Source organism: Podarcis liolepis (assembly GCF_965112155.1).
Source record: "Podarcis liolepis genome assembly, chromosome: 15".
Classification (NCBI taxonomy): domain Eukaryota; kingdom Metazoa; phylum Chordata; class Lepidosauria; order Squamata; family Lacertidae; genus Podarcis; species Podarcis liolepis.
In genome coordinates, this window is record NC_139566.1 from 22,841,362 (window position 1) to 22,854,059 (window position 12,698).

Consider the following 12,698-nt stretch of genomic DNA (forward strand, 5'->3'; position numbering starts at 1 on the left):
AATAAGCCGCTTAAAAGGAGGGGCCTTCCTACTGACCGCATCGAGTTGGGCTGCCGTGTCTTCCATAGGCACGTCGGCTGGCAGCTTCCTGTGCTTGGCAACCATCTGGAAGAGGTTCAGAGCTGCCAGCTTGATCCGCCCAAGTTCCAATGTCTTGTCAGCAGCAGTGTTCTGGATGCAAACCCAGTTAGACTCCTGCAGTAGGCCAGTGTGATAGGAATTTTATGGTCTTAGATATATGGTAATGTTCATAAGTGTGCCAATCAAGCACGTACATAGATCAGCACAGGAAGACCGACCTAGAATCATTTTGATTTCTAAACTGAGCAAATGTTTTCTCTGCAAGGTCAAAGTGTGAAACCTCCCATTGTCTCTTTCCTCACAAATCCTGTCTTAAGGGCACATTTAAGATATGAATAGGGTGTGAGCCTGTGACCTGGTCCAGGAACTAAGTATTTATCATTACAAAAGACTAGCCAGGCTCCCCAGGAAATCTAATCAAGTAACCTGCCAGACAGGAGATAAACACGGACAGGAAAAAAACAACATTCAAATTTCTGTTTAGACCGCCTTTTCTGTGATGTAGGTATGATGTATCTGAGGGGTGGTCTTGATCTACAGGGTGGCAATTTCAAAAGTCTTTATAAGGCCTTGCGTGCCATTTTTTCTGGGTTCCTCCTCTCTCCTGTGGGTGAGGGGAGCACCCTGTTGCAACAGATCAATAAAGATCAAGCTTACTAGCAAGAACAGACACTTAGGGGTACCTCTCACCTCTTTCATGCATGTTTGAGGAAATTTTGGCCCTGCGGGTGTTGCTGAACTACAACTCCCATCAGCCCCAGCAAGCGTGGCCCATGAGCAGGGATTGTGGGAGCTGTAGTTCAGCAAAACATCTGGTGGGCCAAAGGCACCCCACATCTGCCCTGCACGTGCCTAGGCTTTGTGTATTTTATTTCCCACCTTTTTCTCTATAAGGAGCTTGAGGAAGCCTGCTTGGTTCTCCCCTTCCTCATTTTAATCCCTACAACAACTCTGTGAGGTAGGTTAGGCTGAGGGGCCTTGTCTGGCCCACGATCACTCCCAGTGAGTTTCATGGCTGAGTGGGGATTTGAACCCTGATCTCTCACAGGTCCTAGTCTGACCCTCTAACACAGGGGTCAGCAACCCGCGGCTCCGGAGCCGCATGTGGCTCTTTTACACCTTTGCCGCGGCTCCGGGGCGGATACTAGCGAGGGGAGGAGGAGCATTGTGTGCCCTGACACTCCCCACTGCTTTAAATGTCACAGTGGTTTTGCGGCTCCCGGTTTTTTTTCCTTCGGTCCAAGTGGCTCTTTTTGTCTTAAAGGTTGCAGACCCCTGCTCTAACCGCTCTACCCAAATGGCCACATTACTTTCATGCACAGAGTTTCTGAGTACAGGGCGGGGGCAAACTAGCCCAGAAGGAGCATGACGTGTCCCCCACCAGAGTACTACCCCTCCCCCACATTCCCCATATGCATAAAATTCTAGAAATCAGCTATTATGGGAAGATGTATTCTACATTGCCTAGGGATGCCGTGTCCCCAAAGTGAAAAGATCAGGGACAGAGTTGTTCAGCTTTGCAGGGGGGGGTACATCTCCCCCCCCAAAAAAAATGATTTGGGGCTTTTCTTTGATTTTTAAAGAATTAAAAAAAAAAATAGCCCAACTTGACATAGGATTTCCCTGGACATTTTGCTGATTCGGCAAAAACCCACCCGTACGCCATTTTTCTGAGTGATTCCCAGACGTATCCGGGGGAACCCAGATGTATGGCAGCCCTAGGATTGCCTGATGGTATAGAAAGTTTTTTGACGGTTTATCATGGATCCCATCGTCTTACCAGTTCCAGGACCCTGGTCTGGGCTTGCTCCAGCTGGGCCTGCAGTTCGGCCACCCGGTTGTTTTGCTGCAAGATCTGGTTGCTGCTTTCCTCCGTGTAGCGTTGCAGGCGGGCACGCTCCTCCTCCACGGCTTCCTGGCCAAAGAGCTCCCTCTGGGCCAAGGTGGCCTGGGTGGCCATCAGAGCCTGGAACTGGGCAATCAGCTCTGGGATGCCCTGAAACTGGGATGGATAAGAGCATGGAGAGTAAAGGCATCCTTGAACAGTCTGTACAGGACTACAACTCCCATTATCCCTGACCATTAGCCATTGCTGATGGAGCTTCCTGCAGCCAATGAGAAGCCGCGCTTTGGTTTCCGAACATTTGGGAAGTCGAACGGATTTCCAGAACAGATTCCATTCGACTTCCAAGGTACGATTGTACTAGCCATGGGAAAGTGAAATATACTCTGAGTCGAGAGTGGATTTCATGCTCTTTATTCAGCTCATAGTGGTGAGGAGGAATGGAAGTTCCCCCAGAATGTCTGCCTTATATACATTATTTACACAATGGGCCCCACGTGATTGGCTAATTCCCGGATTCTCCTGTAAGCCAATCAGGTTGAGGATTCCCTTCCACCTGGAGCTGGATTGGGTGGCTCCTGTGGACCAATCAGACTGCTGCATTCTGAATCCTATTGCTCTAGGACCAACCAGACTGCTGCATTCTGAATCCTATTGCTCTAGGACCAATCAGACTGCTGCATTTTGGATCCTATTCAACTCAGTACATAACAGAAAGCATCCAGGGACACATAGCTCAGTGCCGGAGCATCTGCTTTGTGTGCAGAAGGCCCCAGATCCAATCCCCAGCAGGTAGAGCCGGGTATGTCTGAAACCATGGAGAACAGCTGCCATTCAGCACAGACAATACAGTGCAGGCACTGTTCTGACTTGGTAAAAGACAGCCACCTATGTCATGATGGCCACAGCTCAGTCATAGAGCTTCTTGCATGCAGAAGGTCACAGGTTCAATCCCTGGCAACTCCAGGCAGGACTTGGGCAGCTGCTGCTGCCAGTCAGTGCAAGCAATACTGAGCTAGATGGACCAATGGATCCAATACAGTATAGCACAGCTTCCTATGTTCTGGCTGAAGGCCTTGACTTGTGCCAGAAACTTCACACAGGGAGGGTTTTGGGGGGTCCTCCTAGTCATGCTCTCTCATCTCCCCACCCTCTCACCTGCTCCGTCTTTTCCAGAACCTTCTGCAAATACTCTGGGAAGGCCTTGTGTCTCTCCAGCTGCCACTGCAGTTTGTCCTTCACAGCCAGCAGGTGCGCAATCTCCTCCTTGAGGCGCTCAGCTTCCGCCACTCTCTGGGCCGCTTGTTGCTTCTCCTTGCCAGCCTTCCGCAGAGCCCGGCTCCGCTTGGCATCATTGTCCTACGGGAGATGGGCCTACGGATCACGAGAGCCGCACAGAGAGGCCTAGCTGCGTCCCTGCCGACCACGCCACCACATCACTCATCCCCTGAGCGCTTACAGACCTTCAGGAACTTGTCAAACTTTAAAATGGACTTTTTGAGCTGGCCCTCTTTGCGCTCCAGTTCCTTCCGCCATTGCTGCAGCTCTTCCATTTTCAACTGGAATTCCTTGGAAGGGGGGCAAAGGAATGTCAGTCGGGGAGGAGTCAGGCAGGAGAGTTTTCTCTTTCTCTTTTTCTTATTGGCTTACTACCTCAGTAGACGGTGGGAATGCTTTGGATGTAATTTATCTTGGTTACAGCACAACATTTCTCAAAGTTCCCTGCGTTGTTGTCGTAGCAAACTGGACGCATTCAAGCTAAATAATAGCACCATCACGTGGAGCTGGAGCTGGTTGGAAAACCACCCTCATCGAGGGCTGCCGATCCGTGTAGACCACACTGAGGTACATGGACCAGTGGCATGACTTGGTATAAGGCAGGTTCCTGTGCCCGTTCCAAAGTCTAAGACAGGCATAGGCAAACTCAGCCCTCCAGATGTTTTGGGACTACAACTCCCATCATCCCTAGCTAACAGGACCAGTGGTCAGGGATGATGGGAGTTGTAGTCCCAAATCGTCTGGAGGGCCAAGTTTGCCTATGCCTTATGTAGGTCTTTCTTATATGAAGCCAAACAGTGAGGGCTGGTCCATGAGGTGAAGGAGGAACTGCCTCACTAATCTCATCAGCCCTCTCCCCTGACTACCTTCTTTCTTACAACCAGTCCAAAAGTTAGCCCTGGCTGCCATCTTCTTCCTCCTCCTCCATCTCTGTGTCGCCCTTCTAGAACTCAGCAGAGAGGAGGAAGAGGACAAAATAGGATCAGTCAGACCTGCCTGTCAGTGGCTGTGGCGCCATCTACTGTTGGACTCCCTGCCTTCTCCCCAACCACTCCCAACTGGCACACCAGCCACCACTTGGTCCAACAGATGGTTTGGAGTGGTTCTCCAAAGAGTTTGCATTACCTCTTTCTGGGCCAACAGAGCTTGTTCCACCTCTGCCAGTTCCCTTTGTTTCTCCAGCAGACAGCAAGCAGGAGGCAAAAAGTCCTCTTCTCTTTCAGGAATTTTCCTGAAACACGTACACAGAAGGGTGTCAAAAGCCCTGTCCAAACTTCGTCCAAGAAATGCATCGAGGGAGACAGGCTGGTTTAGCATCACACCACTGCATCTGCTGCTACAAATCCTGCAGGCTGCAATGTCTAAGGTCACATCCACTATACACAGGAAGCGCATGGCTTCCCCCAGAGAATCCCGGGAATTGTGGTTTGTTAAGGACGCTGGGAACTGTAGCTCTGTACATTTCCGAGCACAATTCAGAGTGTTGGTGCTGACCTTTAAAGCCTTAAACAGTCTCAGCCCAGTATACCTGAAGGAGTGTCTCCACCCCCATCATTTAGCCCGGACGCTGAGGTCCTGCTCCGAGGGCCTTCTGGCAGTTCCCTCCCTGCGGGAAGTGAAGTTACAGGGAACCAGGCAGAGGGCCTTCTTGGTGGTGGCACCCACCCTCTGGAATGCCCTCCCATCAGATGTCAAGGAAATAAACAACTATCTGACTTTTAGAAGACATCTGAAGGCAGCCCTGCTTAGGGAGGTTTTTAATGTTTGATGTTTTATCGTGGTTTTAATATTCTGTTGGGAGCTGCCTAGAGTGGCTGGGGAAACCCAATCAGATGGGTGGGGTATAAATAATAATAATTTTATTATCATCTGTCAAAGTTGTAGGCCACATTCACTTTATAAACTTCATGCACTATGACACTTAAACAGTCATGGCTTCCCCCAGAGAATTCCTGAGAACTGTGGTTTGTTAAGGATGCTGTGACACACACACACACACACACACACACACACACCATTCCCCTCACAAAGCTACAGTTCCAAAGCTTCCTGAGAAGGCAGATTGACTGCAAAAACTTTCTGGAAATTGTAGCTCTGTGAGGGGAATAGTGAGGATCTCCAAATAACTCTCTGCACCCTTAACGAACTTCAGGTCCCATCATTCTTTGAGCGAAGCCCTGCTTGTTAAAGTGGTACAGATGCACTATACCCAAATCACCCCTAGTCTGCAAGTGTTTTTAGAGGGGATTCTTTCCATGGGCGTAGCCAGGATTTTTGTTGGGGGGTGCAAGCTTTTGTTGTTGCGGGGGGGACAGAACCTCAGATTTGTAATGATTTGTATTATTTTCCCTGATTTACGGGGGGGGGGTGGCAGCTTCCCCCTGCCCCTCCCCCTTGGCTACGCCCATGATTATTTCCATGCCGCCCTTGAAGGTGCTGGGAATCGATGCTGCGTCCTGGGACTTTTTGCACTAGCAAAGCGCGTTACTCTACCGCTGAGCTAAGGCCCGTCCTTTTAACCCTTGCGGAACCTTCGCCCGCTACTGTACAGTCAGTACAGTCTCCAAGCCAGTGTCCTCTTCTCTCTTTGACCCTTCCCCTCCAACCCCCCCCCAACCCCCACTTACATCTTTTGCAGTTTGTCTAGCAAAGCCGCGCGCACTTTCTCCTCCAAATCCGAAGCCATCGCCGCTTGTCCAAAGCCTCCCTTTCCTCTTCTGCGGCCGAACTTGCAGCCCGCGAACGAAGAGGAACAAAACAATAATAGGCGAAGCAGACTTTTTTTTTTTTTTTTTTGATTGCCGGAGCAGCGCGAGCCCCAGCTGCCCGTTGCTAAGGAGACAGTCAGCACAACGTTCTGTTGCCATGGCGACGCGTCCGCCAGAGCTGAGCTGCGCGTGGAAGTCTTCCCCCCGCCCCCTTGTGCAACATAGTAAAATAGCTGAATGGCGAAAGAAGGCGCGCCTTTCTCGCAGTGTCTCTCTCTCCCTATTCTGCATTACACTTTTTAAGCATCTCTTCATCTATTCATTGATTTTTCTATTATAAATGCGGGGTGGTTTTTTTCTGCACCGCTGCCCAAACTGGCTTCATTCTAACACAGCCTGTCTCAACCTGTGGGTCCCCAGATGTTGTTGAACTACAACTCCCGTCACCCCTAGCTAGCAAGGCCAGAGCTCAGGGATGATGGGAGTTGTAGTCGAAAAACATCTGGGGACACACAGGTTGAGAACCGCTGTTTCGCTCTAGAACAGGGGTGGATGGCCTTTTGGCCTGCAGAACTACAGCTCCCATCAGCCCCAGCAAGTGTGGCCAACAGCTAGGGGTGATGGGAGTTGTAGTTTGGTAGCATTTGTAAACGGCTTTGAGGTCCGCCCCCATCCCCCATGCAGCGGTGTATAAATCTGGTGAAATAAAACAAACACCTGGAGGGAATTCTGGATGCTAAGTACGCACTGTTCACCTAAAGCGCGCACACACCCTCCAAAGAATCATGGGAACTGTAGTTTATCCCTCACAGAGCTATCCTTCCCAGCACAGTTATCAGGATTCGGGGCGGGGGCGGGGCGGGTGCTTTAAATTGACACACACCAAACTGAAGCTCCTCAGATTCCTTTGGGATTCGTCAGGGAAATGTAAAGCATGCAAAATGTTTATAGCACAGAATGTAGGGGAACGGCTGTGGCTCAGTGGTCAGTGCATCTGCTTTGCATGCAGAAGTTGAGGTTCAAGTTGCAAGTTCAATCCCCACTATTTCCAGTTAGGCTGGGGAAGTGTCTGAAAACCTTTGGAGAGCTACTGCCAGTCTGTGTAGACAATACTGAGCTAGATGAACCATGGGTCTGACTCAGTATAAGGCTTAGATTAGAATGATTTGCTTACCGTAACGGTAAACATATGTCCTTTTTTTCATCAGTCTAGTGGTGTGATCAATACATTCATTAAGTAACTTAAAATAATTTGGAAATGGCAGGTTGCTATTATCTGGCCTACTCCCACTTCAGGTAGGGTGGGTTTTTTTTAATAAAATAAAATCAAATCCAAAATAATAATCAAAATATTTTTCGCACCAGACTTTTGAAAGCAGAGATAATTGGGAGAGAAACCCAGCCGAGAGATCCAGGCTGGCTGGATCCTGTCAGAAATTAATAAGTCTCCTGTTAGACACAAGTCTCAAGCCTGAGTGCGTCTTCTAAAGTTTCTCACCCACGCACTGCAATTAAGAATGCCACTAATGATGAGTGAGAAATGGATTCCGGGGCCCAGGAAGAAAACAGGATGTTTGTCCTTTCAATTCCTCCTCCTGCAAAAGATCACAGGGCCAAACGCAGAGTTGGAAGGGAAGCAAGGGCAAGTTAACTCTTCGCGTCTTCTTTTTGTAGCAAAATGGTTTTGTGGAAGTCAGCACACGGCCACATTTCCCCCCATGGGCAACCTTTTGGGGGCCGCATGGCAGGTCTGGCGGGAACCGAGCCACAGACATAGAATCATAGAATTGTAGAGTTGGAAGGGGACCCTGAGGGTCATTTAGTCCAACCCCCTGCAATGCAGGAATCTTTCACCCAAACTGGAGCTTGCACCCTCAACCTTGAGATTAAGAGACTCATGCTCTACCAATGGAGCTGTCCTTCAGACATGACACCTTTCTGGATCCAGCTATATTCCAGCCACGCAAAAGCCAGAGGTACACACACACACACACACACACACACACACACACACCATCTCTCCACCCTTCATCTAGGCAAGCAAAAGCCATTATCACAGTACCAGGAGACACTCCAGAGTCCAGCCAGACAATAGCACTCCAGAGAGCAGAGGAGGACTAGGGAGGGGTATGGCTTGTGGGGAGACATGGCTCTTAGAGTCCCTGGAGGGCTGCATTTGGCCCCTACAACTGGGATTCGCCAGCTCTGATATAAGTCAAGAGAACAACAGCTATAGGAGAAAATATCACAATTAGCAGTCCATTAGACCTCATGCATAAAAGGTAAAGGAACCCCTGACCATTAGGTCCAGTCGTGACCAACTCTGGGGTTGCGGCGCTCATCTCGCTTTATTGGCCGAGGGAGCCGGCGTACAGCTTCTGGGTCATGTGGCCAGCATGACTAAGCCACTTCTGGCGAACCAGAGCAGCGCACGGAAACGCCATTTACCTTCCTGCCGGAGCGGTACCTATTTATCTACTTGCACTTTGACGTGCTTTCAAACTGCTAGGTTGGCAGGAGCGGGGACCGAGCAACGGGAGCTCACCCCGTCGCGGGGGTTCAAACTGCTGACCTTCTGATCGGCAAGTCCTAGGCTCTGTGGTTTAACCCACAGTGCCACCCATGTCCCTGACCTCATGCATAGACCTCATCTATTCATAATAATACTAATAATCAAAGGAATGCAACATACCACTAAGTTTAAGTCTGTTAATGGTGTACTAGTTGCACCAGACTAGGATAATTGCTTGTGAAAAGAGAAGGCAGAAGAAGAACAAGGCTCTTGTGGGTGGTTATACATTCGATTGCTGTCTCCTAGATATACCCTGTTGCATAACGGGTTGTGCAACACACTTCCACTGGTTAGGTTTTCCCCTAACATTTTGCATGGCTGTTGCACTAGCGCAAAGGCAAGAGGAATACTGTTGCAATATGAAATCTAGTGCTATTGCAACACCATTCCCCTTGCCCTTGCGCTAGTGCAACAGCCATACAAAATGTTAGTGGGAAACCAAACCCGGGGACACTGCCCCCAAAGCAGCCTAGTGAGCATTGAGAATTCTTAGCAAACCCAGAACACTGAATATCTGTTGGCAGAAGTCATTGGAAAACTGATTTTTAAGATTGGCTGGATGCACGAGAGTGGTGGGGGTCACCAGCTGAGGAACCCCCAGGGGAAGGCGGCTCAGAGCCTGGGGAGTGCTGGTGGAACGACTATTAGTGGTCAGAGGGAGAAGAAGGAGCATACGGGGAGGAGGAGATGTTGGAAGTTGAAGAGGCGACAGGGTTTAGTGAGCAGGAAGATGCTGGGAAAGAGAGCAGTCTAGAATCAGAGACAGGAGAGGACGGGGGCCAAGAGACAGAGATGAGGCAGGCTGTTGAAAAAGCCAGGGAGCAAAGAGAGACAAGAAAAAGGAGCCTTAGACTGCTGGGAGGGGAACCGCAACTGCCTCATTGGGGCAAGAGCTACAGGGAAGAGTTGCTGTCATCACTGGGCCTGCACTGTTTTGGTTTCTTTGAATTAAAGAGTTAACTTAACTGACACCGGTGTTTGTTTTTTATTGCTGACATACTTCTGACACCTATGTCCAGGTCTAGGATGCTTAGCTGAACAGGGATGGGGAACCTGCCACCCTTCAGATGTTATTGGACTCCAGCTCCCATCAGCCTCAGCCACCATGATCAATGGTCAGGGGATGATGGGAGTTGTAGTCCAACAACATCTGGAGAAGCACAGGTTTTCCCTAAACCCCAGTTTGGGGCTTTAAAGGCCACAACCAGACCTTGAATCAAGCTTGGAAACGAACTGGTAACCAGTGCAGTTTCTAGGGAGGCATTCACTATGAGTTCCAGCACCTCTTTTTCTAGAAAAAAATAGCATTGTATGGAAGGATCCACAGGATGGCAACACAAAGGCCTTTTCAGTGGTGGCCCCCTTCTTGAGGAATGCTCTTTTCAGGGAGGCATGTCTGGTGCCATCATTACTTATCTTTAAGCACCAAGCAAAACTGTTTCTTTTCTGTCGTTTGGCTTCTAATCTGGCCTCTTTCGGTCAGGGGTTGGCGGGGTGCCTGAGCCCTGCCTTTTAAAAAAACAAACATGAAGGCGTTTTCGATTTTTCTGTGTTTTGCTTTCACGCCAGCCCTAATCCATGGCTGGGGGGCATCCGGCTACCCCTTGCTGGAAGCAGAACACTGGGGCTGGGAGATCAGATCCAGCAGGGCAGTTTCTTAACACTCCGGAGAATGTTGCTTATTATTATTATTATTTGTTGTTGTTGTTTAGTCATTTAGTCATGTCCGACTCTTCGTGACCCCATGGACCAGAGCACGCCAGGCACTCCTGTCTTCCACTGCCTCCCGCAGTTTGGTCAAACTCATGCTGGTAGCTTCGAGAACACTGTCCAACCATCTCGTCCTCTGTCGTCCCATTCTCCTTGTGCCCTCCATCTTTCCCAACATCAGAGTCTTTTCCAGGGAGTCTTCTCTTCTCATGAGGTGGCCAAAGTGTTGGAGTCTCAGCTTCAGGATCTGTCCTTCCAGTGAGCAGTCAGGGCTGATTTCCTTCAGAATGGAGAGGTTTGATCTTCTTGCAGTCCATGGGACTCTCAAGAGTCTCCTCCAGCACCAGAATTCAAAAGCATCAATTCTTCAGCGATCAGCCTTCTTTATGGTCCAGCTCTCACTTCCATACATCACTACTGGGAAAACCATAGCTTTAACCATACAGACCTTTGTCAGCAAGGTGATGTCTCTGCTTTTTAAGATGCTGTCTAGGTTTGTCACTGTTTTTCTCCCAAGAAGCTGGCGTATTATTATTATTATTATTATTATTATTATTATTATTATTATTATTATTATTAAAAGCAAAGGAACAAACGCCCCCCACCCCCAACAACCAACGGAACGGAGCTCCGCCGCTTCCCTTTTCGGCCTCTAGGAGGCGGGCCAGCTTCACACTCTTCCGCCCGGCCACCTGTAGCCGCAGCCGAGGCAGCCGAGGAGCGCCTGGCATTTAACAAGGCGAGCGAAGGCAGCCAGCTCGACAGGCGGGCGCTCTCGCCTGCTGAACTCAGCGGAGAAGGAGATCGCCACCTGGCCGGACCGGTTCCCCAGCCTGCCTGCCTCTCTCTCCCGTCTTGCCTGGCTGCCTGGCTTCTGGAGGAGGCGGAGGAGGCGGAGGCGGCTTTCCTGCTGACTGGAAAAAAGCCCCTTCGCCTTGCAATCCGGGAAGGATCAAAGACAGGCGCGGCTGCTGCGGCTGGACGGCCGTCGAGGATCGGCGCTCCATGCAGCCCGCGGACCGTCGGTGAGCGCTGCTGCAGCGGCCGCCGCCAGCGCGCCTCCGCCGGCCTCGGCATGGCCAAGAACACATCGCTGCACTTCCGCGTGGTGGAGGGAAGGGACCTGCCGGCCAAGGACGTGTGAGTGCCGGCCCGCGCCGTCGAGACCCCCTCCTTTCCCCGCCAAACCCCTCCGGACGGCCACCCCCCGCCGTCCGAAGCCGAGCTCCTCTCCACTGCGCGGACCCGACTAGACGGCGCCTCCTTTTGTTTCCCCCCACAGTGGGTTTTTTGCCCTCGTCTGGCTCTTCTCCCTCCCCGCCCAACCTCGACGGTTCTAGAGGGCGGCAGGGCGAGCAAGCGCCTCTACTGCAGGGGGGTGGACTAGAGGATCCTCGGGGATCCCTTTTATGATTCCATGACCGGTTGTTGGAGGGCACTGCTTGTCTTGGAGGGCCAGGCTGTCTTGCCCCCCGACGGCAGCACTGCCGGGGCAAACTCCCGTTCATTTTTCGGGCGGGGTGGAGGTGTTGGCAAGCTCACTTCAGTGGGCCGCTTCCTCCTGGCCATCGCCCACTCCCCCCCCCGTCGTCCCCCCCGTCTGTGGTCCCCGATCCCCACGACTCCAGAAGGCTGAGTAGGTGGTGGCTGGGAGTGGGGAGTTCCTTCTGTTCTTGCTCACTGCGTGGGCGCGGGGAGGCAGGTGGCGACCGCTCGGGAGCGTAAGACGAGCCCCGCTGCTGGGTCACAGCGAAGGTCTCTCTCCTGTATCTCCTCGAGGGGAGGGAGCGGAGGGACTCCGGGGAATCCAGCAGGCGAGATGCGAGCCACGGACCCTCTCCAGCCTCCTGTCCCTCAGAAAACCGAGGAACGTCATAGATTCGTAAAGTTGGAAGGGACCCTCGGTCCTTGAAATGCAATAATATAATGCAGGTGCCCCCGACGGGGATCGAACCTGCAACTTTGGCATCATCAGCACCACGCAGCTGAGCTGTCCTGTCGGTGGCTTTCGCCCATCCTGCTGATACTGACAGAGCGCCTGCTGCTCTGCGTGCAGAAGGCTCCAAGTTCAATTCGAGGTATCTCCAGGCTAGGGCTGGGAGGGAGTCCCTGCCTGAAACTGTGGAGAGTCGCTGCCAGTCCGTGTAGGCAGTGCTGAGCTAGATGGATCAAGGGTCTCATTCAGGAAAAGGCAGCTTTCTGCGTTCCTGTGTCTTAAGGGAAGTGCCTTAGCTTAGGGGTGGAACATCTGCTTGGCTTGCAGAAGATCCCAGTGGCATCTCCACAAAGTGTCCCCTGCCTGAAATGGCTGCCAGTCAGTGTAGTACCGACTTAGATGGACCAATGGGTTCGATTCTGTATATAAGGTATATATTAAGGAGGTTGCTTTGAGTTTGGGTGTGATTTTAATTAATTTTTTAAATATAATGATTAAAATAGTTGTTTTAAACTATTTTTTAATGCCGATAATCTTTTTCATATTCTTTATTGAGAAATAAAAAGTAGA

At 50.9% G+C, this 12,698-nt stretch overlaps 2 protein-coding genes across 6 annotated transcripts in view; one reads left to right on the forward strand and one right to left on the reverse strand.

Annotated features, from left to right (window-relative positions):
* CFAP73 (cilia and flagella associated protein 73) overlaps positions 1-6,006 on the reverse strand; it is a 10,957-nt gene extending 4,951 nt beyond the window's left edge. For 2 of the 3 annotated variants that reach the window (XM_083478850.1, XM_083478849.1), the window contains exons 1-6: positions 5,830-6,005; positions 4,328-4,433; positions 3,388-3,492; positions 3,083-3,283; positions 1,862-2,083; positions 37-195 (exon numbers count right to left, since the gene is read on the reverse strand). In XM_083478850.1, the coding sequence (XP_083334976.1) occupies positions 37-195; positions 1,862-2,083; positions 3,083-3,283; positions 3,388-3,492; positions 4,328-4,433; positions 5,830-5,888 (852 nt within the window). In that variant the 5' untranslated portion in view covers positions 5,889-6,005. Of the gene's footprint in view, positions 1-36; positions 196-1,861; positions 2,084-3,082; positions 3,284-3,387; positions 3,493-4,327; positions 4,434-5,829 lie in introns of all 3 variants that reach the window. The other variant, XM_083478851.1, reaches the window with a different exon arrangement.
* Positions 6,007-10,886: 4,880 nt separating this feature from the next.
* RASAL1 (RAS protein activator like 1) overlaps positions 10,887-12,698 on the forward strand; it is a 67,550-nt gene continuing 65,738 nt past the window's right edge. For all 3 annotated transcript variants that reach the window (XM_083478561.1, XM_083478562.1, XM_083478564.1), the window contains exon 1: positions 10,887-11,332. In XM_083478561.1, the coding sequence (XP_083334687.1) occupies positions 11,268-11,332 (65 nt within the window). In that variant the 5' untranslated portion in view covers positions 10,887-11,267. The remainder of the gene's footprint in view (positions 11,333-12,698) is intronic.